Here is a 25,824-nt window from a genome sequence, read left to right as displayed (position 1 = left end):
CTCTCTTTTATAAACACCCAATTTATACACTTTAAAAAATAATATTATAAATCCAAAATTAGTTTCAGTTACATTATTATATATTTTGTTCTACTCACTGTAGTAATGTAATGTTATGTATTATTATTTTTTAATCTAATTTAATCTATTTAATAGACTAATAACTATCTAATAACTTTTCTTAACTATCTTAAATCACATTTTGTATGAATTTATTTGTTTATTATTATTTATTTTCAGTTTTTCTCTAGATTTTTCCACAGACTCACTTGTCACTCCCTTGTGTCCCCCTGGGGGTCCCCGGACCCCAGTTTTGAACCCCCCTGCTCTATCCTTTTATAAATACCTTTAATAATAATAATAATGATAATAATAACGTACAACAATTGTTGCCTTTGTGCTAATGTTGTTGACCTGATTTTTGTAGAATATTGCCAAAGCATATAAAGTATACGAATAGACAAGAAATAAAAAAAATAAGGTAAAATAAGTACATTAAGGACATAAATTTGTTTATTCATGAAGATTTGGACAAACAAACCAAACTATCCTTTGTTGTACCTTGTTTATTTTTCCACCAACTGTATCACAGATAAAATCTGGCTGGCTCTACCTTCTACATTTACAAAGAGTCTGCGCATGCGCGCGCACCCACGACAGGCCGTGTTGTGTGTCTCTATGGCAACACCTGTTACATGCTACTTTGAGGCTGAGGCCAGCAGAGGATTAGAGCTGCTCTCTAATGTACAGGTGTGGGTAGAGACCAGCTCTCTAGAATACATAGGGCGGCTAATGAATTACCATTCATTATTTTTGCTCTCAACGCGAGGCAACACCATACAGAAGTTTTGAAGGTAAGCTGTATTCATTTCATAGTCGCGGGAAAATAATAACCACATTCTAAAAGCAAATCTATCATGCACTGAGACGAGACGGCCACCAGGTTTGGTGTTATTATTAGCCTTAATGCACATAAAAATTAGATTTTATCACGCAGATTTAACATGAATTATTTTGGAATTGCAGTTAGTAAAATTTATCTGGCATTTACAAATATAAAGCCCCCTTTAAACATATAAATTGCATCTGCAAAGTCGTAATTTACAAAATAAAGAATGAATAACAACAATTTAGAATTGTCATTGTATGTGGACCAGTGTAGTTAAAGCTTTAGTAATTTTGTTGTGTTTTAGTCATTTTTACTAGTTTCATAGTTTTATTTATTTATTTTTATTTTAGTTTTAGTTACTTTAGTACACCAAGGAAAACTGAATAATAATGAGAAATGTTGCCTTGGTAACTAGCTGAAATAAAATACGTTTTTAAAATATTTTATTTTATTTCAGTGAGAATTATGTGCTCCTTAAGAAGGCAGAATCATGGACAAATGCTGCTGGGACACAGGCCGGGGTCTGATCAACTCCGGCCGGGTCGCCTGGGCGAGGGTGTCTGACGTTGAAAGACCCGAAACACCCAATGACCCCAGGATACATCACTGATGATGTGTCCCAGCGCATCTGCATGATGTATCTTTTTAACTTTTACCTGCTGAAATAAAAGTAAAAAAAATATTTTTATATTTTATTTTATTTCAGAGAGAATTATGGGTCAGATTCCATGTGTTGCTCTTTCTGAAACACTCTGCATCTAAATCATGAGAATCCAAGCTGTTTTAATGTAAAGCCCTAATGCATATGGATTTTATGTCCATGTCAACAAACACACTAAGTGAGACGTATTTCTGTATGTCATCTATGTAATTTTATGTTTAGATATTAATATCTGTATGCTTTAATGTAACTAAAGTCAATTTAGAATTAAGAATGATCAATAAACTATTTACTAACATTCATGACGTATTTCAAATAATTATAAATATTTATTTACTCTAAAAGATCATTTTGCTCAATAATAAAATGACTCTATGATGAGCGAGACAAGTTTTTTATCTCTATTATGATCCATGTTTCATTTGCTGTGTCTTAGTGAGAAAGTGAAGAAAGCATGAGTGTTTCTGCGGTCAAAAACACTCCGGATGAGTATGAGGATGACTTTGAGAAAGACCTGGACTGGCTTATCAGCGAGGAGAGCAAGAGTGAGGAACAGGTAAGTGAGTATAATAATGCACAATGATGTCAGAAACAGGTTCATATCTTGGAGACAGTCCTCTGGAATAGTCTGTGGTATTCCATTACACAGACGCTGTACCTGTGTGTGTGAAATCCACACTGACACAGATCCATACACACTTTCACTCACCCAGAGAACTATGTCTCATGGCGTTGCATTATTCAACACATACGCTCTATGTATCTGATTCTTCAGAGATCATGCTCTCCTTAACTTGCACAATGCCGTTTTTCTTATTCTGTTTTGCTCAAACTGAACACGTTATTTTCTACAACAAAGGATCCTGATGATGATGACATTGAAGCTCAGATCGACAAAGAGCTTGAAGAAGATGAACCTAAAGAAAGAAAGGATGTGTACAAACACAGGGAAATGGATGATGACGAAGCAGAAGAAAGGTGGCCAACACCTATGGAGCCATTAGAAGGTGCATTAGATCCCGACAGGGATGACCTTATAACCTCTCCACATTTACAGAGCGACGAAGACCTCGATGAAGAGAAGAAATACATTTTGGAAAAGATTCAAGAGGCTAACAAACAACTCCAGGACCAGGATCCTCCAGACCAGAGCCGCCGCAGACGCCTGCAGTTTAAAGACACTCTGGTTGACCTGGTGGTGCCTGCGCTGGATTTCGACACTCAAGAGAGCAACAGCGCCTCCTGTGAGCACTTAGAGGAAGATCGAGAGGTATCCGGACAAATGCAGAGGCTGAAGATCTCTCAGAGAGAGGGAAGCGACATAGGAGACCCTGAGGATGAACACAACGAGGGAGCGAAAGAAGGACGGATTTTGGTTGAAAAAGATGGAAAGTTTGATCTGGTGAGTATAAAGGAGATGGAAAGTCAAGGATTGCTTCCTCCATTGCCGGTTTCTCACAGCGACATTCAGCGAGCGTCTTCACGGCAAAATGAGCTTGATCTCCATCTCAGCAAGAGTCCTGTCTCCTCTCTGAGACAGAATTCTACCTCATCTTTTCCCCCTGGCACTGAGTCTTTGTACATCCCCAAACCTCCACCGAAGCACAGAAATAGACCCAGTTCTGCCAGACTGTCCCAAAGGGGAGCATGGGTCGAGGGCACCAAGCGCAGGGTCCAGTCTGCAAATGGAGCTTCTTCACATGCCACCTTCTCCCTGTCACCACAGCAGAAAGAATTACTGGCCAAACTTCAGCAGCGGAGGGAGAGGCAAGCCAAAGAGGTGCAGTGTGGTTTCAATATCAGTATAATATCATATAAGATATAATATCTTAATGTATTATAAAATCTGATTTCAGTTTCTATTTGACAGCTTATTTCAAACAGGTCTAACGTTTTTTTTAGACTTCTCCCTCCTCTTTGCTTCTTCAGGATGAGTTGAAGAAAAAAGAGGAAGAGGAACAGAAACGTCAGGAGAACGAGATAGCCTTCCAATCGTGGCTAATGAGGAAACGAGAGCAGCTGCTGGACGAGAGGAGAGTTCAGAAAGCCCAGGAAATGGAAAGGATGAGCTGCATGGTATGTCCACTAGGGGGGGCCATTTAAACAGAGACAGACTGAATCCAGAAAAACTGGCAATGTCTATTACGCTTGAAGAAACCTACCTGCAAAGTTACAGTACTGTGAAAAGTTGTAGGCACTTGTGTAAAAATGCTGTGAAGTGAAGATGCTTTCAAAAATAATCACATAAACAGATTTTTACAATTAACTTTTTGTCCTAGTTGAACTTGCACATAGTTTTTTCAGGTGGCTTTGCAGGTAGGTTTCTTCAAGCGTCTTGGAGACGTTGCCTACTGTTGGATTTAGTCTGTCTCCGTTTATTTCTGTTTCTTCATGTAATCACAGATGGATTTGATGATGGTGAGATCAGATCTCCGTGTGGAGCATACCAGCTGTTGTCAGACTCCTTGTGCATACAAAAATATCACTGGATTATTACAATTAATGACAAAAGGAATGTTTGGACTGATATTTCCTATGATATTTCCTACTGACACACTACAGCAAAATATATAAATAACTGGCTTAAAACCTTTTTTTGGTGAAAATACTAACAGACTTTTGCATAATACTGTATACATGTGTATATATGAACATTACTTGGCATATATATATATACAGTGCAATGCATAAGTGAATACACCCATGCTAAAGTTGACTAAAAAGAGGAATAAAAAATCATATTTTGGAAATTGAACTTAATGCCTTAATTTAAAAAATTAGGAAAAATCCAACCTTTAAGGACACCAATTTTCTTTGTGAATGAATAATGTATCGTAAATAAATAAATGTTCTTCCTTAGAATACATGGTACATAAGTGAGTACACCCCTATGTTAAATTCCCATAGAGGCAGGCAGATTTTTATTTTTAAGTATTTTTTTTAAAAATTTTTTAGGATACTATGCATCCTGATAAAGTTCCCTTGGCCTTTGGAATTAAAATAGCCCCACATCATCACATAGCCTTCACCATACCTAGAGATTGGCATGATTTTATTTCAGTTAGCCTAAAAGCTAGTTTGATTTGCATTGAGAGATGATCTTATGGAAAGTACCCCATGCCAATCTCTAGGTATGGTGAAGGGTATGTGATGATGTGGGGCTTTTTTAATTCCAAAGGCCAAGGGAACTTTATCAGGATGCATAGTATCCTAATTTTTTTTTTGAAAAAATACTTAAAAATAAAAATCTGCCTGCCTCTATGGGAATTTAACATAGGGGTGTACTCACTTATGCACCATGTATTTTAAGGAAGAACATTTATTTATTTACGATACATTATTCATTCACAAAGAAAATTGGTGTCCTTAAAGGTTGGATTTTTCCTAATTTTTTAAATTAAGGCATTAAGTTCAATTTCCAAAATATGATTTTTTATTCCTCTTTTTAGTCAACTTTAGCATGGGTGTATTCACTTATGCATTGCACTGTATATATATATATATATATATATATATATATATATATATATATATATATATATATATATATAGGCCGGGAGCCAGGTCCACTCCTCAGGATGTTTTTGCTACCTTTTTTTCACTATTATTTCCTATTATCTTATACCTTGGGCCATCACAAGTTGATAATGACCACCCCCAACTCGGCCCCGTTTGGTCTCAGGGGCCAAAAAACACCCTTTTTGGGAAAAGCTTTTGGCGGAATGATGTAATTGTGAATATTAAGGTACTGCAGCTACATAAATGGCCATATAACCCTAAAATTTTGCATGGTGTATCCTGACACATAGGGGACACATAGCAGAAAAAGATTCTGGGGATTGCTGCCTTTTTGCTGTCAAATATCACCCTCAACATACCCCAAAAGACAAAAAAATGTCTGTCCGCCTGACACATTGTCATCAAAAGTGATCATTTTCAAGCATTTTATTATACATATCACTGCCTCAAATGTACATGAAAAACTTCCCAAGTTTATAAGCTTCAATTTAAGTCCAAGATGACCTTTCTATCTAGAGGATTATAGCTGGTATAACCAAAGTTCTCCACTGTACCTCAAATCGGAGAAAACAGAACTTTCAAGCATTACCATTCCATATGGGTTCCATAAGTCCACAAAGTCCTCGCAACACAAGGAATAAAGATGACTCTAGTGTGCAGTCTGTTATCAAAAAGCCAACCTTCAATAGAGTAAACGTTAGTAACCTTCTGTACAGGTAAACATTCTTTACAGCCAAATGGTGAAACTAAAATACAGCTCAAACATCAAATAGAAAACAGTTATTTGGTTTTTAGATCTTTTTGCTGCTTATCCATGCTGTACTTCGACTACTGGTCATGTTAGTGTATTGTATTAGTGTAGAATATAAACTCTCAATCATCATGTTCCTCCTCTTCCTCATTTTCATCTATATTCGTATAGATTTCATCAGTCAAATCATCATCTGTTTCATGCTCTCCATGATGGTGACCTCAAACGAAAACATTTTCAATAAGACATCAACATCTATACCTCTGTTAATTCTCAATAAAAATTTCTGTAGACGTGTGACAGAAAATAAAGTCAGTCTGGTTCGTAATATAGTAATATTTATATTCTACACTAATACAATACACTAACATGACCAGTCGTCGAAGTACACCATGGATAAGCAGCAAAAAAATCTAAGAACGAAATAAATGTTTTCTATTTTACATTTGAGCTGTATTTTAGTTCCCTTATCGGTCGGTCACTCTCTACATACATCGTGACCCGACTGATAGGAATCTCGCTATAGAGGCCAATCTACTTCAAGTGAAACTAAAACGAGCCAATACACATTGGCATGCAATCATTTGCATTAGCTGTTCAGCCCCGCAGGGCGGGAATATAATGAGCAGAAGGTGCGATTGCATTTCAGTTTTTTGCTTCGGAGCCAAGCACTTCAATGTGTTCTACATATCTTCAAGGAGATTGTGAAACTGAGCGATAGTTGTTGAAGCAGTTTAGAAAAATAGGCAGAAGATGATGCATGTGGTAGGGATTTTTTTAATGATAGTAAAAGCATAGTCCATATTAATACGTTAAGACTGCTCCTCTAAACAATTCCCAATCTAGATTAGTCTGTAGGCCTAACTGTTGATTATTAACTGGGGTGATATTAAATCATGAATATGAAAACTGATATGTTTTTATGGTCTTGGTCTCGACTCCTAAAGACTCGGTCTCGACTAGGACTTGCTTCCTCAAAGACTCGGTCTTGACTCGGACTCGACTGAATTTGAAAACCAACGGACTCTGTCTTGACTCGGACTCGACCCTTCAAAGACTCGGTCTTGACTCGGACTCGGCATAGACGGTCTCGTCCCCATCACTACTGAGCGAGCTTCTTCTTCGGACCTCTCCACACTGGTGCGGGTGACACAGCACAGCAGCGTGAGCTGTCTTTTTTCTCTCTCTTTCTTTTCTTTTTCTTTTTGTTTTGACTTGAGCAAACAAAAGCTGTTCTCACAGCTGGTAAGGTGCGCTTGAGAGCACTCAAAGGCCGTTTTCACAGCTGGTAAGACTTGTGAGTAGAGATCGCAGTCCTACTGGCGAAGGATGCGATAGAGCGGTCCCTCCAGCCAATATGAAGTCAGGGCACTACAGTCCCTACTTCATTGTACCCAAGAAAGGTGGTGGGTTCAAAATGCTCACGCAGAAACGCATTTTCAAATGCATCCGTCCCCAAGATTGGTTTGCAGCGATCGACCTGAAGGACGCGTACTTTCATGCCTTGATTCTTCCTTGACACAGGCCATTTCTGTGCTTTGCGTTGGAGGGTCGAGCATATCAGTACAAGGTCCTGCCCTTCGGGCTGTCCCTGTCTCCCCGTGTCTTCACGAAAGTCACGGAGGGGGCCCTTGTTCCCATGAGAGAACAGGACGTGCGCATCACGGCACTCACCGGGTGACAATCACACCGGCGTGCCGCCAGACCTTCAGCCCGTGGTCAGACCCCTCGTTCCTGCGGGCAGGAGTCCCCTTGGAATAGGTGTCCAGGCATGCTGTGGTGTTCACAGACGCCTCTGCCACCGGCTGGGGTGCAACGTACAACGGGCATGCAGTGTCAGGGGTGTGGACGGGCCCTCAACTGCATTGGCACATCAACTGCCTCGAGTTGCTAGCAGTACGTCTCGCTCTGAGCCACTTAAAGAGGCCGCTACAGGACAGAGACGTGCTGGTCTATATGGACAACACTGCAACCATTGCGTACATCAACCGACAAGGTGGTCTACGCTCTCGTCGCATGTCGCAACTCGCCCGCCATCTCCTCCTCTGGAGTCAGAAGCATCTGAGGTCACTTCGAGCCATGTATGTCCCCGGTGTGCTCAACCGTGTGGCCGACGAGCTATCACGAGCTGTGCTCCCGGGAGAATGGCGACTCCACCCCCAGGCAGTTCAGCTGATCTGGAGAGAGTTCGGGGAGGCTCAGGTAGACCTCCCACTGCCAGCTGTTTTACTCCCTGACTGAGGGAACACTCGGTACGGATGCACTGGCACACAGCTGGCCCGGGGCCTCTGCAAATATGCGTTCCCCCCAGTGAGCCTACTTACACAGGCCCTGTGCAAAGTCAGGGAGGACGAGGAGCAGGTCCTTCTGGTGGCCCCCTATTGGCCCACCCAGACCTGGTTCCCAGAACTCATGCTCCTCGTGACAGTCCCTCCCTGGCCTATTCCTCTGAGGAAGGACCTTCTGACTCAGAGATGGGGCACCCTATGGCACCCGCGTCCAGACCTCTGGAAACTCCATCTCTGGTTCTAGGTGACTTACCACTAGGGGTGTGACGAGATCTCGTGTTACGAGATCTCGCGAGATTAAAACGCGACGAGATTTCTCGTCGAGTGAAATTTTGTATCGTGAGTAAAAAAAAAAAAAAAAAAAAAAAAAAACTTTGTCTCGTGAGTTGTTGTGATGTCAGCGTGAGGGTGAAATTTGTATTGAAGATGCCCCTGCCACTTTTAAATCATTTGTGTGCCGGGCCAATCACACACACACTCCGCACACACACACACTCACTGTCCCTCGCTCACTCACTCACTCGCGCGCACACACACACACACACACGCTCACTCGCGCGTGCACACACGCACACTCACTGTAACCGCACTCTCACTCACTCTCGCTCACACTCAACCCGTCGTGGAGGACCGTTAAAATTAAACATGCTAGTCTTTCTGTTGTGAAGCATCACAGACGCGTTGTCGCCCACTATGACACACTATACGAAATGAAACGATCGAATCTTGCGTCCCGACGCCCGTTGTACTTTACGAGTCTCCACGAAACGGATCGTGCCAAAATAGTGTAATCTGAACCAGGCAGGTAATAAACATTTGACCTATCACGCAAAGAACCTATTAAAGCACTAAGACATGGGAACAGTATAGCTAACATTCACATATCACAAGTCATATCGACATCGCAATATTAAACAATGTTATCGCACATCGCAGCTTTTCCTCATATCGTGCAGCCCTAGTAAGTATGGTCTCAACTGCTGCCAGAAATCGTCGACATGCTTATATTCTTGAAAAAGAACATGACCATATCTTAGGCTTATCTTAGTTAATTTATCTCTTTTTCATGCTTGAAGAAAAAAATTGTTTCTGTTTGAACTTGTAGTTTTGAGAGAGCAGTACTTTGATTATGGATACACACTTACTGTTTGCATTTAAAGTGTTATTTCAGTTATTTATATTTATTTTATTTATACTGTTTTATTTTTTTATGTTCGATTTGTGGAAAGGAGTTAGATTTCTCATGTGAAATCGTACAGGGAGAAGTAGAGTTTATAGCAAAACATTTTGCAGTGTTTGCATGTCCTTTACTGCATAGAATTCATTAAAATAGAAGTAAAATAACATTCATTACAAGTTGATTTCAAAATGCACATAAATTGTTTTGCATTTTGTGATTTTCAGTTGAATAAAAGACTATTTTCCATTCATATATTTCATCATTGAGGATTTCTTAAAATTGTGTAAAAATCTCGTCTTGTCTGGTTCTCGTGAACCCAATCTCGTGTCTCGTCTCGTCTCGTGGAGTAAGCGTCTCGTCACACCCCTACTTACCACCAGAGGTACTTAACACCATCACTTCTGCACGGTCGCCGTCCACGAGACGTGTGCCTTGAAGTGGAACCTGTTCGTCGAGTGGTTTTCTTCTCGCCGAGAGGACCCCCGAAGATGTTCGATAGGGTCCGTGCTTTCCTTCTTGCAGCAAGGGTTGGAGCGAAGGCTGTCTCCCTCCACCCTCAAAGTACATGCTGCCGCTATTTCAGATTATCACGACCACATAGATGGCAAATCAGTTGGAAAGCACGACCTGGTCGCCAGGTTCCTTAGGGGGGGCGAGACAGTTAAACCCTCCTCGTCTCCCCTCCATACCCTCTTGGGACCTTTCCCTGGTGCTTCAAGCTCTTCAGGATGCTCCTTTTGAGCCTTTGCAGTCAGCAGATTTAAAGCTTCTCTCCTTGAAGACTTTGCTGCTGATTGCACTGGCCTCTATCAAGAGGGTAGGGGGCCTGCAAGCATTTTCAGTCGACGAATCGTGCCTAGAGTTCGGGCCTGGTGACAACCATGTTGTACTGAGACCTCGGCCTGTCTATGCCCAAGGTTCCTACCACTCCCTTCAGAGATCAGGTGTTAGGCTGGGTTCCATATGTGTGACCCTACGGGGATTCCATTTGTGTATACTTCCACGGCTGCTCCTAATCGAAGCCCCGTGTCTTTCCCTTGGGCTAAGTTACCCAATATTCATATGCAGTACAACCTTCGGGCTAGTCCATATGTATTTTTCCACATAACTCCCTCGAAGAAAGTGGCTTCCGCAGCGTTCCCCTTCCATAGAAAGTGTTCCCCTTCCATAGAAAGCGCTTTCCCAGTGTTATCCAATAATCTCACTGTATGGGTTATCACGGAACAACAGTGACAGATTCGCTCTGTGTAAGCCAAATGGCGAAACGTCTCGGTTACATATGGTAACCCTCGTTCCCTGAGGGAGGGAACGGAGACGTACATCCCATCGTCACATCTGCTGCTGCCTGCCGAGGAGGCCAGCTTACCAGGCTTGGCTCCTCAGCAAAAAAGGAACTCACCTCGCACCTGCTGCTCATTATATACTGTACCTGCGCTGCGAGGCTGAACAGCCGATGCAAATGACTGCATGCCAATGTGTTTTGGCTCGTTTTAGTTTTACTCGAAGTAGATTGGCCTCTCTAGCGAGATTCCTATCAGTCGGTCACAACGTTCGTCTCCTTTCCCTCCCTCAGGGAACGAGGGTTACCATATGTAACCGAGACGTTTCGCCATTTGGCTGTAAAGAATGTTTACCTGTACAGAAGGTTACTAACGTTTGCTCTATTGAAGGTTGGCTTTTTGATAACAGACTGCACACTAGGGTCATCTTTATTCCTTGTGTTGCGAGGACTTTGTGGACTTTAATAAATCTCACATTTGGTTAATTGATTTTGTGTGAATGTACCCTATGTTGCACCCTGACCCCAGTCCACCTAGGGCAGCGCTATTCAATTCAATCATCTCCATCTGGCCCAAAGTCACTCCAACCTCCCTCCGCCTCTTCTCCTGGCGGTGTGGCTACATTTGGTTAGATATGCGAGTGGCCGTAGTGGCGCGTGCAGCTGTACGTCTATACGCACAGTGCGTACCATGAGCGCTCCGACTAACCTGAGAAACGTTTTCAGTCCGAATATTTCAGCAGTTATTATGTGTGTCCTGTATTTCTGTCGACCTAACCAGCGATACCAATCATTTGTGAATGGTGCGAATCTTTTGTTCGATCTTTGGTTAAATTATTTCCTTTCCATGAATTGGCCAAATGCGCTTGCATAATGGTCTGAAACGATTCAGATTCGTTCGGACCGCCCTGTCACTGAATCATCTGAAGCTGTTTCTCGGTCAGTAACAACAAATATAGAACAAATAGCGCTGTTTTCAGTTTAGTTTCAGTTCAACTCGCAGTTTAGTTTACATTGAACTGCGCAGCACTGCCCAGTGGGTAACGGAACGCGAGCTTAAAGGAGTTGTGTTTACTCCCGGTGCTTGACACTATTATTAAACAGCATTGCAACATCCAGTGAGAAGTTGTTCAATTCGACACACCTTTGTTACAAACCACAACTCACTCAATGATTTAACTAGTTTTAAATCTGATGAAGCAGCCTCAACATTCCCAACATGACTGATGAGGTAAACAGCAGAAACATTGTGCCATGAACGAAGTTAGAAGACTTTAAATCCCCTAATCACCAGCTTTACAAACATTTACCATGAATGTACTGTAGTAATTTACTATGGTTTGGGCAGAAATGTGGAATATTTATACTGAATACTATCTTATAGTCATTTATATTGCAGTGGATTAATTAGGTGGGTAGAGGAATATACAATTCATTTTGTGTATAGTTTTTACCTGTGTTTAGGCATTTTGTTATACAGTGGTAGTGAGTGAGTAGCCATGCATGGTTTTACCTGTTTTTATCAAGTATCACTGTCAGAATATTTTCATTTAAGCCTATAATAATTATTAATAAAATAATTCTTACCAAAGCTATGATCTTGTATAATTCATATTTTTGTACATAGCTGTCAATAAGTTATTTATTAAAGACTCATAAATCTGCATAATGTTGGGTACCACATTTCCAAGTAAATACAATACTTTTTTAGGTTTACTTTAGCTTATTTATTGATACTGTTATGTTTCAATAAGTAATAAATAATGTTTCAATACATAAGCTAAACCCACCGGCCCTCCTCAACATTACTCACTTTTCATGCAATTCACTTCATATAGTATAGCAGTACATAAGTCAAGTCTCAACTCTTGTTTAAGACATGCAAAAAATATGCTTAATCCAATATGGAATGGTAATGCTTGAAAGTTCTGTTTTCTCCGATTTGAGGTACAGTGGAGAACTTTGGTTATACCAGCTATAATCCTCTAGATAGAAAGGTCATCTTGGACTTAAATTGAAGCTTATAAACTTGGGAAGTTTTTCATGTACATTTGAGGCAGTGATATGTATAATAAAATGCTTGAAAATGATCACTTTTGATAACAATGTATCAGGCGGACAGACATTTTTTTGTCTTTTGGGGTATGTTGAGGGTGATATTTGACAGCAAAAAGGCAGAAATACCCAGAATCTTTTTCTGCTAGTTTCCCCTATGTGTCAGGATACACCATGCAAAATTTTAGGGTTATATGGCCATTTATGTAGCTGCAGTACCTTAATATTCACAATTACATCATTCCGCCAAAAGCTTTTCCCAAAAAGGGTGTTTTTTGGCCCCTGAGACCAAACGGGGCCGAGTTGGGGGTGCTCATTATCAACTTGTGATGGCCCAAGGTATAAGATAATAGGAAATAATAGTGAAAAAAAGGTAGCAAAAAACATCCTGAGGAGTGGACCTGGCTCCCGGCCTAATATATATATATTGGCATATATAGATTCAAAAACATAAACAAATATTTTGTGTACAGACAAAATATTTTACACACAGACAAAATATTTTTTATGTTTTTGAAAAAAGAATCTTATGCTAACCAAAGATTGTCACTTGTACTGTTTTTGTTGTTCTGGTAGAGGGATTGTGGTGACCCAGAGGAGGCCTTTAAACATTGGCTCCAGAAGAAACAGGAACAGCAGTTCAAAGACAAACAGGTAGAAGAGATGAAGAGACTGGAAATGGAGAGCGGCTTTTGCCTGCACAGCCGAGAAGAGAGTGAGAAGGCCTTCAGGCAGTGAGTTCAGCACTATATTGCTCTTCTAAAAATCAGAAAACAGAGGGAGAATTGTATTTGAAACTAACGTGCAAGCATTTCCCTCTTGTTCTTTTGGACAATAGATGGTTGAGAAGAAAGCGTACAGAGAAAAGAGCAGAACAGCAGGCAGCTCGAGAGCGCTCACGCAGGCTCGTGCTGGAGGAGCGAAGAGCAAGACGCATGCATGACCTCGTCTGCACTGTCAATGAGATTAGACCCTTTCGATTCAGTGACCCCTGTGGGTACCACTACTGATCACCTCGTACTGTACACATCTGACCAATCTGAAGTTCCTCCAATTCAGCAATCACCGTGGTTACTGCAGAGGCACCCATTCAACTGTATCTATGGTTACCTTTCTATCACACATCATAAAAGATCTGTTGTCTCGTCTCCCTGATACAGTGGATGAAAGATCATGTGGTTAAGAACACAAACAGGAGCTTTCTTTAATTCATTTTCTATTCATCCTTTTTCAGGATACAGAGATCAAACAAGTGCTCGAGTGGATGTCCGTGATTCAACAGCTTTAAGCACTTAAAATAATTGCTACACCAAGATGATTTAATGGAGTTTTGCATAAATGCTGAATCATGAGATATTGTCATTTTTTGTTTAGCTGGCTATCCTGTAGATTTGCCCTGTGTCTGCTGCAGAACAGCAGGAACAATAGAAATGCAGCAGCTCAGACCCAAATTTTCAGTGATCTAGGGGTGGTTGGCATGAAATTCATTGCAAAGTAAAATGCTGTACTCCATTCTAAACTGCATTTCTTTTAGCATTATTATGCATGCAGATTTGATGACCTCATATTAACTGAAAGACTATATAGATTTGTACTTGATTTGTAAAAAAAAAAAAGGTGACCAGTCAGTCACTGCATAAGTTATACACATTCATACAAAATTACAAATTAAAACTTGTAATCTTAATGTTGATTAAAAAAAAGTCCATAGGCATATTATGCATCAAATATATAAGATTTCTATAGTTCAAACAAATGCTGTTCGTACTATTTATTCATCATAAAATCCTGAAAATATTGTGTTTTCAACACGGTAATAATAAGAACCATTATTAATAATTGAGCGCTAAAAGTACTTGAACTGCAAATCAACATATTAAAATGATTTCTGAAGGATCATGTGATGCTGAAGACTGGAGTAATGATGCTGAAAATATAGCTTTGCCATAACATATATTAAAATTGAAAACATTTATTTTAAACTGTAATAATATTTCACAATAGTACTGTTTTTACTGTACTTTGATCAAATAAATGCAGCCTTCAAAAACATTTATAAAACCGTAGGCCAATTATTCTAACTTTTGATAGGTATAGGCTAGTGTATATTCAACATGAGAAATCAGAGTTTACTGGTATGTGTGTAACAAATGTTCACATTTATATAATATATTTTTCAAAATTTCACATGACAACATGGGCTAGTTGAACAATAACAGTGGTGTTGCGAGATGTATTAGGAAAACTACATTACCCAGCATCCATATTGTGCGCCTGCGCAGAACTCTCTATGCCGCTAATGAGTCGTTGAGGGATGCAATGCTCCATAGCAACATCAGTACCAGCGGAGGAGCGCTATAGCGGACGACCTGGGATAAATATCCTGAGAATATCTGAAACAGGTGCTGCATGCTGACAGCATGGACGACCAGAAGGTAAGCAGCAACCGCTGTTTTAGAGAAATGATCACTGATACGCGTCTGATGACAAAGAAAGAAGATGCTGCGTTATAAAAGAGATAAGTTACTAAAGACGAAATACCGTTAGCTCGTAGCTTCACTTCCAAATGTCCTCCGCCCATTGTGTAAGTGGAAATGTGTCGTTGTAAAAGACAGTCTGGAAGTAACATCTTCACATCGTTGTGATTTCTACAATGTTTTAAATCCATGATGCAGACATGAAGATTTCCCCAAAATGTTGATCAACAACAGTCAGTCTGGATCCCCAGAAACCGCCCTGGTTCTCGCAGCTCTGTAACGTGAAACGAGTATTGTTTGAAATATTTATTAGGGGAAATGTTCTTAAGGGAGGAAATAACATTTCTGTGCAGTGATACATGACAAAACCACAAGCCAGAACAAATTTTGGTGCAGGGAAACACCAAACCGGCCTGTATTGTTAGAAGCTTCAGGCTTCAGGGAGGCGCCCCGGATATAAAGCCGCTTCTGCGTGGCTCATCATCAGTGACTTAATCCAATACAAGCAGCCTGGATGAGATGAGAATGAACCATGACATTTCTGATCTACCCTGCACGAGTAATATACAGTAATTTACAGTAATATCAGCTCATTCTCCTTCCTCTGTCTAACGTGCTTTACAAGTCTCTGCTCGTGTCCCAAGGCAACACTCAAAAATAGACAATGAAATTATGACGCCGATAGGAAAGTATTATCTGAATTACATCAAACAAATTGTGTTGAAGGTGCAGTCAGTAATTTTTTGCTAACGAAATAGATTTTTTTTTTTATTGTAAAAAATTAAATAGCACTTTTGAGAAATATTAAAATGATTCCAGTCATATCAGTCGTTTATTCCGCATGGAGTTAGTCCTCCCTAATGGGCGCTACCATGTTAAGGTCACATGACCAACCACCAGCTTAAAAAAACTGGCATGCATAGTAATAAAAGTTGTTATATATTAATTATATATAATATTTATATAATATTCTTATATTATTTTAATTAAAGGTGTAAAATTGTCTAAACATAATTTAATTCTGCTACAGAAAATGGTAATTCAAAGCAATGATACAAATCTAATAGGACTATAGGACTCCTTTTGCTTCATCTGCTTCGCGAGACTGCACGACGTGCAGCCATTGTCAACCTATTATTGGTTTGATTAAGTTTTGGTATTTTATGACTCAGTGTATGAATGTATTCCTGATTTCACATGCATGTTTCAGGAGTCACTGAGGAAGATTATCACTACGTTGGCTCTGAAGAATGAAGAGATTCAGAACTTCATCTGCTGTCTAAAGCAGAATCTAGAGAACCTAGAGGTAATCACCATAGTAAGCCTTCTCTTTTTACTCGCATTTAGTTAGTGAACCGTTTGATGAATCAGGAAATGTCTTTGTCAGCTCTCAGATGGCCCAAATGTGTTACAAACACAGTGTTTACATAGACACATTTCACTAAATCAGCAATTTGCAACAGCAATACAGTTTCAAGCAATAAAGACAAGCCAATGCAGCTTTAACTCTGCATTCACTCTGGTGGTGGTGTTTGCAGGCGAACTCAAACCGAGCGCAGGAGGATCTGGAGTCAGAGTTTAGTTCTCTGCATGCTGTCCTGGACGAATTGAAAGAGGGCATGGTGACACGCATCAAGCAGGAAAGAGCCAGCCGCACATATGAGCTACAGGTGAGAGCACTGGCTGAGCTCAGCTCAATGGAATGATCCCTGGGCAAAGTACAGATTAACAAATTCAACCTAAGTTTATTCAAATGTTTTATATTTTCTAGTCTGAGTGATCAGATATAATCAGTAAAAGGCAGAGTGAGATGGCTTTAGAACTTGTGCATGACTTAGATGTGTCATGTTAAGAGAAGGATAATAAGAAATCCTTGAGGATTAGTGTCTGTGTGTGTGTGTATAATCCATCCTTGTGTACGTGTACATCTGAAACACAGCATTTTACAACACACATAGCATTTTACAACACACATTCTTCACCATTAAACGTAGTAAAGAGCGTAATGACAGAGGTCAAAGTAAATTTTACCCACTGAAGAATATAATTTAAAAGCACATTCTCTTGTATGTATGACCCTGAAACACTGAGGTTAACCATCTTATCCGCTCGTGTTTTACCCTTGTTTTTGTATTTATTATATACTCCATGATATATATTATATTGTTCTAATGAGTATTTTGTCATATATGAAGCCCTATGATCAAGTCAATAAAGTTTTTCTTCTTTTTTTTTGAACACCATCGTTCAAAAGTTTGGGGTCTGTACGATTTTTTCTCTTACACTCACGAAGGCATTTATTTGATCAAAAATATAGTAAAACAGTAATACTGTAAAATATTATTACAATTTAAAATAACTGTTTTAAATTTTTAATATATTTCAAAATGCCATTTTTGCCTAAATGACAATAACTGGAACAGGTAGCAAACAAACTGGACCAAAGCAGCAATGTAGAAAAGCATTCAAATCAAGTGCAAATAAGGTTAAGCCTCCAGTTCCAAGAATAACAGCAGTATGCAAAATACAAGAACGCTTACAAGAACAGCAATTTAGCATCCGTGCTAGAGATAAATCAGTTTGATAAGACCAAAAGCGTATATGGTCTCTAAAGATAAGTAGAGTTATGTAAACCATTCTGGATTATGTAATTGTCCAGTGATATTCTGATTGTCTTTTCAGAGCCAGCTGAGCGCATGCACCAAAGCCCTAGAGAGCTCAGAGGAGCTGTTGGAATTAGCCAATCAGACGCTCTGCTCATCCGGGAATGACAGCTTCACTCAGGTAACGCCCACTTGGAATGTTTCCACCATTACAACTCATCTATTCAAACTAAATAACTTTATGGTGTTTCAACCTATTACCTTTTTTGATACATATTTGAATATAGTTATATTTATACAACTTCTTTTAGGACATTTGTCCTCAAATATTTACATTGTCAAAGCATTTATGATGATTATTTGATTGTGTGTTTACAACCGTTTGGCACTGCTGTTGCTTTTTCTAACAAAGTGGCAAATTGTGTCAGAAGCTGCTGGCTTTTCTTGCTAACACGTGCTGGTATGACTGATGTATTGTGTGTTGTTGAGACTCAATGAGACTCAGTTCTCTTGCTCCCTATCTCTTTCTGTCCCTTCCTTTTTTCTCTTTCCTCTCTGCTGCAGGCGGCCAAAGACATAAAGGATAGGTACTGTACAACTGTCCATACTTAGATCTTTGATTGAGTTCAATGCCCACAGTGTAGAACATCTTCAAACATTCCTCCCATGAAAGTTCATTCATTTTATTATTAACTCATTTAATATAAATAGATTTAGCAAATTATAGTAATTTTAATTAGTTCTCATTTCGTCTGTCTCCCCGGGTGTGTGCCTGTGTATATGCATGCCATGGAGTGATTTATTGTGCCTTCATTGACATTTCCTTCATTAAATTCCCATGTTCCTGTTCTCAGTCTGTCAGTTTTATTGTCTTTGTAGACTGACTATAAGTGTTTATTGCGGGTCTGTGTGTCTGCAGTGTGACTATGGCTCCAGCGTTTCGGCTGTCCCTGAAAGCAAAGGCCAGCGACAGTATGAATCACATGATGGTGGACTTCACTCAGGAAAGAAACATGCTAAAGGCCATCAAATTTCTTCCAGGTCAGTGTGGCATAAATGAGAAAAGCTCATAAACGATTTAAGCAAAGGCCAGTCGACACACCTAGATTTCAGCCTACTTTGCATGTTAGCAGTTTTATTAGCAGGATTGCCAGGTCTGTGTAACAAAACCAGCCCAATGACCATATCCAAAGATGAAAACTCAATGTATGTTGCTCCCATACCTAAAATACTTGTTTAACGTGTTTTATACACGATTTCAACTTGAAAATCACTATATAGCCAAGTACAGTTTAGAAGTAAAACTGACTTGTCTTTATGAAACAGTTTTCATAAAGGTACTCAAAGGCCCCACTCTCACAAAACTCATAATCTAGCACAGTTTTATCATTGGTAGAATGTAAAATATTTCAAAACAAGCATTTCAATCAAATAAAATGTATGCAATATGTCAAACCTTAAACTCATGGGGAAAAAATTAACCTGCAGCTAGAGTTTAAAAGCAGCCCGCTTTGGCAGGAAAACTGTGAACTTGGCAACCCTGTTTATTGGTGTTGTGTCAACGAACACAGTCAGGGAGTGTCAATATATCTGGTGTAATAAATAATACTTAATTTCACATAAATGCAGATTTCCTTGTAAACTGTTAAAACTAAACATACCAGAAGTAATCCCTCAATACAGGAATTACAGGGATCAAATTAAATCAAGTTACATTTATAGAAATTAAATACATTATAATAATTAATTTAATAAATAATTAAATATATATATATATATATATATATATATATATATATATATATATATATATATATATATATATATAATGTGTGTGTAAAGAAACTTATAAACTACAAACTAATTGAAACTAAGAACACTGTGTGAAATAAACTATATATATATATATATATATAATGTGTGTGTGTGTGTATACATTTTGAAATATACAAATATACATTTTGAAATAAAATAATTTCAGAATTCCCATGTCACATGATCCAGATTGTTGGGACTCATGAAAATGTTAGGCTTTGGCTAGTATCTCTGAACAAAGGACTCCAGTATCAGATATCTCTGTTCCTCTCACCTTTAGTGCCTGCCACGCCAGAAATTCTCGTGGCTGAATGCCAGGTGTTTGATAACACAGTCACAGTGGTGTGGACCTTACCTGAAGCCGACTCCAAAATCGACCACTACATCCTGGAATATCGGAGAACCAATCATGAAGGTCCCCCTCGGGCTCGGGAAGACTATCCCTGGATGGTGATGGAAGGGATAAAAGAAACTGAGTACACACTCACAGGTAAGTGCTGGTGTTTGTTTTGGATGTTATCTTTTCTTGAGTAGATTTTGATAAATCGGTAACCGTGATGTCATTTATTTTTCAGGCCTTCGTTTTGACACGCGTTACATGACCTTTAGAGTGAAGGCATGCAATAAAGCTGTGGCGGGTGAATTCTCAGAGCCAGTTTCTCTAGAAACACATGGTAGGCTGCACTTACACATATACACACACACACAGAGGGTAATGAGGCATGAAGTTTCTTCTCCTCACAGAAAAGAGTCTTTCGGAGGTTACAAAGCACTACCTCTACTAAAACTGTTTGTTAAAGACTGATTTAGAGACCACAACTGTAGTACGTCTGCCTCTTTGTGAAATACAATTTAGGGCTGTCAATTTAACATTAACTTAGTGTAATTAATTTTTAAATAACAATAATGATATATGGAAGTAATTATGCCCCCTATACATGAATGCCTGTTCAGTGCATTATAATGTCTTTTCTGAAATTTCTTTATTTAGAGTATGTTGATTAATTGGCATATAATGTAATTATAATTTGAAAAAGGCTCAGATTAAGCTGCATGTTTCAGAGTGAAGCGTGGTACTTTGTTCTTTTACATTCGAGAAGCTCATTCGTCTATGTTTTCAGTGTTTTCGAGTGGCTCGGTTCACAGTAAATGCTGCTCCACACAAACTCCATCTCTGTTTCTGCTCTGAGTTTGGGTCATTTATAACATACAATTTGGAAGGCAACATCATGCACCATCCATCTTCCCAAACTTGTAATGAGAAGTGCTTATAAACCTACTTAACACTCAACTCACCAAAAGAGAAACTTAAGGGCAACCTGCAGTTTTGCTTAATATCTTTACTTGGTAATAATAATAGTAATAATAAGTAAAACATATTATCATTATTGTTTTTATTAATATTATTATTATTATTACATAGTCCTATTGATATACAATTTCAAAACAAGCACAGTAAAACTTTTTATAAGAAAAATTGCAAATTGCAATTAACCCCCCCCCCCAAATCATGCAACCCTAGGAGTATATTTCATGTAACATGGGAGGTGTTGAAAACATGGAAAAATCAAGAAAAATAAACTTAACATCTTACCTTTATCTCTTCTTCTTGTTTGCTTCCAGCATTCGTCTTTAAACTTGACGCAGGTTCATCCCATCAGAACCTGAAGGTGGAGGATCTCAGCGTGGAATGGGACAGCAGTGGTGGGAAGGTCCAGGACATCCGTAAGGAAAAGAACAGGACCAACTCTCCCATGCATTCTCCTGCAAGGTCAGATTCACACCTTCATATCTTCTCACACTTAAATGTGCTGTACATTGACAGCAGTGCCACTGAACAGCTGTTGCCATTAAATGCATTTGTTTGGTTATTGCTTCTCATGGCTGGTATATTCAGAAAACATGCTGTGAAATGTTTGTATGCCAGCCTTTGCCCAGCCATAAGCCAGTTAAACTGTCGCGCTTGTCCCATCTCATAATTTGTTTTCTCCCTCAGGACAGCCATGATGTCCCCCAAAAGAGCTCCATCTGCTAGAGTGGGCCGAGACCGCTTCACAGCAGAGTCTTACACTGTCCTGGGTGAGTCAACACAAACATATTACACAGAAGAGCTACAAGACATCGAAGAACTCTCGACTTTGAGAGTGTTCATTCAAAAACTCCCCAATTTCTCTTCAATGTTCAGGAGACACCATGATCGATGCCGGGCAGCATTACTGGGAGGTACGGTTTGATAAGGAGAGTAAGGCGTTTGCAGTGGGGATCGCTTTGCGGTCTCTAGGTCGCTTTGATCAGCTGGGGAAGAGTAACGCTTCCTGGTGCATCCACCTGAACAACTGGCTTCAGCAGAGCTTCACAGCCAAGCACAACAATAAAGCCAGAACACTGGACTGCCCCATTCCGGACCGCATCGGCATTCACTGCAACTACGAAGAGGGTGAGTTAAACTATAAAAATGACAAAATGAAGGACAGTGTCACAGTTTGCCTGTTGTTAGCTCTGAAACTAACTTGGTAGCTATGATGAAAACAAATTGACAATGTTTGCAGTGTGAGAAACAGCTAGTTGCAGCAGTCCCTTATTGTATATTTTATATAGTGGTCAAGCGATATATCAGCTTTGGTTGGTATTTGGAATTTTTTTAATGCATGTTTTGGCCGATAAGTGTTGGAAGCGGGACTTTTATTTTGACAGCGCCAGAACTTTTATACAAATTTGTGTGGACAGGAGAGCTGTCACTGGACGTGCATGAGCCATCCTTGATTTCAAACTATGTTGGCACTATATCCATTTGGTCACTATGCCAATATTCATGCCATACTGTGTAGTGTATGTAAAATTAGCATTACCTGGTCTTTATTTAAGAAAATATGACTCCCAGACAGACTTAATAGATTACTGAGTGCACTGTTGGCTACAGTGTTTACTTCCTTTTTTTGTCAGTTTCTTTTTTTGTGAAAAATACTTTAATAATATGTCAAATATTATTATTTTTTTGTTATTTTCTATCTTTAAATTAAAGCTAATGTATATTTATCACATAACATAATTTATATCTTCCATTAGTCATTGCTCTCAGAGTTATTGGCATTAACCATCAAAAATTCATATCAGTCGACCACTAATTAGTAACTACTAATTGTTCTTGTTTTACCTCACCTATTTCAGGCACATTGTCTTTTTACAACTCCAGAACCAAAACTCTCCTTCATACCTTCAGAACCAAGTTCCAGCAGCCTGTTATACCAGCCTTTATGGTAAGATACAATATTCTGTAGCTCATTTTGTATTTTACAATTAAATCACACATAAATTAGGGATATTTTGAACACAGTCTTGTCAGCTAGTCAGACTGTGTGAGCCTTGTATAATTAAGCTAATCCGACGTGTTTCAGAGTCCTTTATGTGAGATGCATTCCAAAACATCATTCCGTTCCGCTCAAACAGATTGAGCGGAACGGAATGGAACAGAAAGAAGAGGTCTATTTTTAACTTGACACGTCATCATAAAAATGGCAGGTCATGGCACAAGATGTGCAGAAAAAAATACAAGTCACAACACGTTTGACTGCATGTGTATGGTTGAAAGAGCATTGCTTTATGCAGTGATTTTATAGTGCCTCTATTATGCTATTTTAAAGGTTACTAATTTTGTTTTTGGAGGTCACCTGCCATAGGTTTACATGCATCCAAAGTCAAAAAGCACTTAAATTTTCTCATAATATACATTGCAGCATCACCTCTTTTCTCACAGTGTCTGAAAGGATTCGATAAAGAATTCGGTCTCTCTAAACCCCTCCTTTCCTCTGATTGGTCAGATGGCCTAGTCTGTTGTGATTGGTCTACTGCTTGCAGCGCGTGTCGCAAACAAAACACCCGAATTTCAGCTCAGGAGATCTCCTCGGCACTTGTATACAGGGTGATACAAACAAATTTTTGTTTCTACAAAAACACAGCCTCATGCTCTCTTTCACCCCCTACAGGTGTGGAATGGGAGTTTCTCAGTGCAGACGGGCCTTCAGGTACCCAGTATCGTGTTGAGCGGTCAGAAGAGAAACAGCAATACAAGCAGCTCCAATGCCAGCCTTACCTAGATCATACTTCACTGATAAACATACACTCTAGAATTGCTACATGTATGCATAGGTTTGGAGAATACCTGGCTAACCCTGACACAACAAGCCTGGAGGCTCTTCCTATCATCACTATGTCATGCCAGCCCAGGGGGAGAGCTGCTCTAGTTGGCCTTCCTCATTCCTTTTAGCTCACTGGTCTGGATTCTGTGCCTTTCAGTGTCCTGAATTAAGACATGATGGGGGTATTACTCTATTTCAACATGCAATGAGCTTTTAATAGCCTTGAGTTCATGTGTATATCACTAGGGCCAAACGTTGTATTGTTTTTAGCATTCAAACCACAGTATTTGAGCCACATTTGAACAGTTATTTCAATGCAACAGCAGCATGTCTGAAATCTCAGATGAAACTGTATTATATTTACACACTGAATGTCTTAAATTATATGCCTCGAATTCTGCTACATTAGCTGCTTCCGTAAACAAACCTTTTTAAACTTACACTTAGTATCAGAGTAGCACAATAATCTTAAGCTAAATTGTCAACGTCAAATGCCTTTTATAGAATGTATTAATTCAGCAGTTCCAGCATCTGAGGGAGGAGGCAGGTTTAACAAACCATTTGTGTGTGTTTGTTTGTGTCTATGTTCATGATCTGTCACCCAGAAAGGTACATTTTCAGTGTTCTTGATGCAAATATTTACCGGAATTTACTTTTCTGTATGCCTGCTGCAATTACGCATTACATATTACAGAAGACAGATTTTTTGCCATATTGCGGTCCTCTTAAAAGGGATAGCTCACCCAAAAATGAAAATTCTATTATTCACTCATCCTTTTGTTCCAAACCTATATGACTTTGTTTTGATAGTTAAGTAAAGAGTTAATATTCCCCTAAAGGTGCAGTAAGCAATTTCTGAGGTATACTGTTGATATTTGAAAACCCAAATAAACACATCCCTCCCTTCATTGCTCCGCCCCTAAAATACAGGAACACGCAGTGCAAGAGTGGATGTCTCTTTATCATAGCTGAAGTGAAGCAAATTTATGCTTAGTGAAAAATAAAGCAAAGTTGATGAACGAATGACAAGGAAGAACAAAAAATGAACATGCAGCACACAAGAGTATATACAAGCAAGAGTTCGTTGTTAAGGTCCTTGCACACTGAGTCCGAAATTCTCACACGTTAAAAAATAAATACAACCTCACGTTGTGTGAATCACATTTACACACTGCCTCCAAAACTTTCTATCCGTTATAAAAAAAATTCTGATCGGATTCAATTTTCTGTGTTTTTCGCATCTGTAGCAAGCATTTTTAGAGGTGTTTTGACAATTCAGAGCCACCGTACAAGCGAACGCCAAAATCCAGAACTGTTCAGGATCAATTGGTTCACGGAAATTTATGGTCTTCTTTTTAATATGTAGCTCCAGTATCGCTAGCAAAGCATCAAACTGAGCCACTGACATCCTGAAGTAAACTTTGAATCGCTCGCGACAATCCCGCAGCTCCTTGTCCTTGATAAGGAGGTGGAACTCTCCTTCCTTTCTGCGCAATCTCAGGATTGGATGGACCCAAAATTTCCTCTTTCTTTTTCTCTTTTTAAGAAGAAAGAGGACAACAAAACCAATGTTACTCTCCCTCTTTCTCACTCTCTCTCCTCCCCCATCGTGAGTGGCCACGCCCCCTACTGCTAATTGGCTACAAGTGTTGTGGCGCTTACTGCACCTTTAAGTGAACTGTTAACTCAAACCACTTCAAATGGATCATTGCTAGATTTAAACTCCGGAAACAAAATCAGTCTGAATCATGTCTGAATTAGATTGTCCAATTCATTGAAAAGAGCCGACTCAAGATTATGATTCATTCATGAATCGGACATCACTGCTACTTTCATTAACTCTCCAAAGAGAACTAGGATTTTTTGTTTTTTATTGAAAGACAAATTAAATTTCAGTCTGTTCATCACACAAAGCTATCAAATGACTCCTAAAGAAAAATATCCCACTCATGCTGGTTTCAAATGATTTGTAAAGCCTGAAAGCTCCATGTTGTAACTGCATTGAAAAGAGCAATCTCAAAAGAAAGTCAGTCATTCAGTTTTGAAGCGACACGAGGATGAGTAAGCTAATGTAATATAATCTGCAATGCTTTTAATCAAACATCTGAACATTTGAAACATTTCTGTCTAAAGAAAGTCAAACTGTAAAGTCGTACTATTACGCCACCTGT

General features: G+C 39.3%; 2 protein-coding genes across 4 annotated transcripts; both read left to right on the top strand.

The window, feature by feature from the left end:
• Window positions 1–705: 705 nt before the first annotated feature.
• On the top strand, window positions 706–13,770 carry ccdc181 (coiled-coil domain containing 181). Of its 2 annotated transcripts, none has more exons than XM_084138434.1 (6): window positions 706–854; window positions 1,987–2,106; window positions 2,410–3,330; window positions 3,480–3,626; window positions 13,199–13,356; window positions 13,461–13,770. In XM_084138434.1, the coding sequence occupies exons 2-6, from the start codon at window positions 2,005–2,007 to the stop codon at window positions 13,630–13,632; spliced, it is 1,500 nt and encodes a 499-aa protein (XP_083994560.1). In that variant the 5' UTR covers window positions 706–854; window positions 1,987–2,004; the 3' UTR covers window positions 13,633–13,770. The 2 variants fall into 2 exon arrangements, with proteins under 2 accessions (XP_083994560.1, XP_083994559.1); XM_084138433.1 differs by having other exon boundaries at window positions 3,453–3,626.
• Window positions 13,771–14,914: 1,144 nt separating this feature from the next.
• fsd1 (fibronectin type III and SPRY domain containing 1) lies at window positions 14,915–25,742 on the top strand. 2 transcript variants are annotated; one of them, XM_084086599.1, is made up of 13 exons: window positions 14,915–15,057; window positions 16,310–16,405; window positions 16,638–16,769; window positions 17,782–17,883; window positions 18,267–18,289; window positions 18,622–18,743; window positions 19,798–20,007; window positions 20,093–20,191; window positions 21,141–21,288; window positions 21,514–21,596; window positions 21,703–21,954; window positions 22,686–22,774; window positions 23,501–25,742. In XM_084086599.1, exons 1-13 carry the CDS (start codon window positions 15,043–15,045, stop codon window positions 23,609–23,611), a joined length of 1,482 nt encoding a protein of 493 aa, XP_083942725.1. In that variant the 5' UTR covers window positions 14,915–15,042; the 3' UTR covers window positions 23,612–25,742. The 2 variants fall into 2 exon arrangements, with proteins under 2 accessions (XP_083942725.1, XP_083942724.1); XM_084086598.1 differs by having other exon boundaries at window positions 16,310–16,417.
• The last annotated feature ends 82 nt before the right edge of the window (window positions 25,743–25,824 follow it).

Source organism: Abramis brama (assembly GCF_963993115.1).
Source record: "Abramis brama genome assembly, chromosome: 16".
Lineage (NCBI taxonomy): Eukaryota > Metazoa > Chordata > Actinopteri > Cypriniformes > Leuciscidae > Abramis > Abramis brama.
Note: the sequence above shows the minus strand (reverse complement) of the source record. Positions and strands in the feature narration are given on the sequence as shown.

What these genes read in the sequence shown, in the direction of transcription:
- ccdc181 (XM_084138433.1), top strand. Translation starts at nt 2,005, where the DNA reads ATGAGTGTTTCTGCGGTCAAAAACACTCCGGATGAGTATGAGGATGAC. An exon ending in TGGAAAGGATGAGCTGCATG is followed by an intron (nt 3,627 to 13,198) that starts GTATGTCCACTA and finishes TTGTTCTGGTAG; the next exon opens with AGGGATTGTGGTGACCCAGA. An exon ending in AGTGAGAAGGCCTTCAGGCA is followed by an intron (nt 13,357 to 13,460) that starts GTGAGTTCAGCA and finishes TTTGGACAATAG; the next exon opens with ATGGTTGAGAAGAAAGCGTA.
- fsd1 (XM_084086598.1), top strand. An exon ending in CCCATGCATTCTCCTGCAAG is followed by an intron (nt 21,289 to 21,513) that starts GTCAGATTCACA and finishes TTTCTCCCTCAG; the next exon opens with GACAGCCATGATGTCCCCCA. An exon ending in AGAGTCTTACACTGTCCTGG is followed by an intron (nt 21,597 to 21,702) that starts GTGAGTCAACAC and finishes TTCAATGTTCAG; the next exon opens with GAGACACCATGATCGATGCC.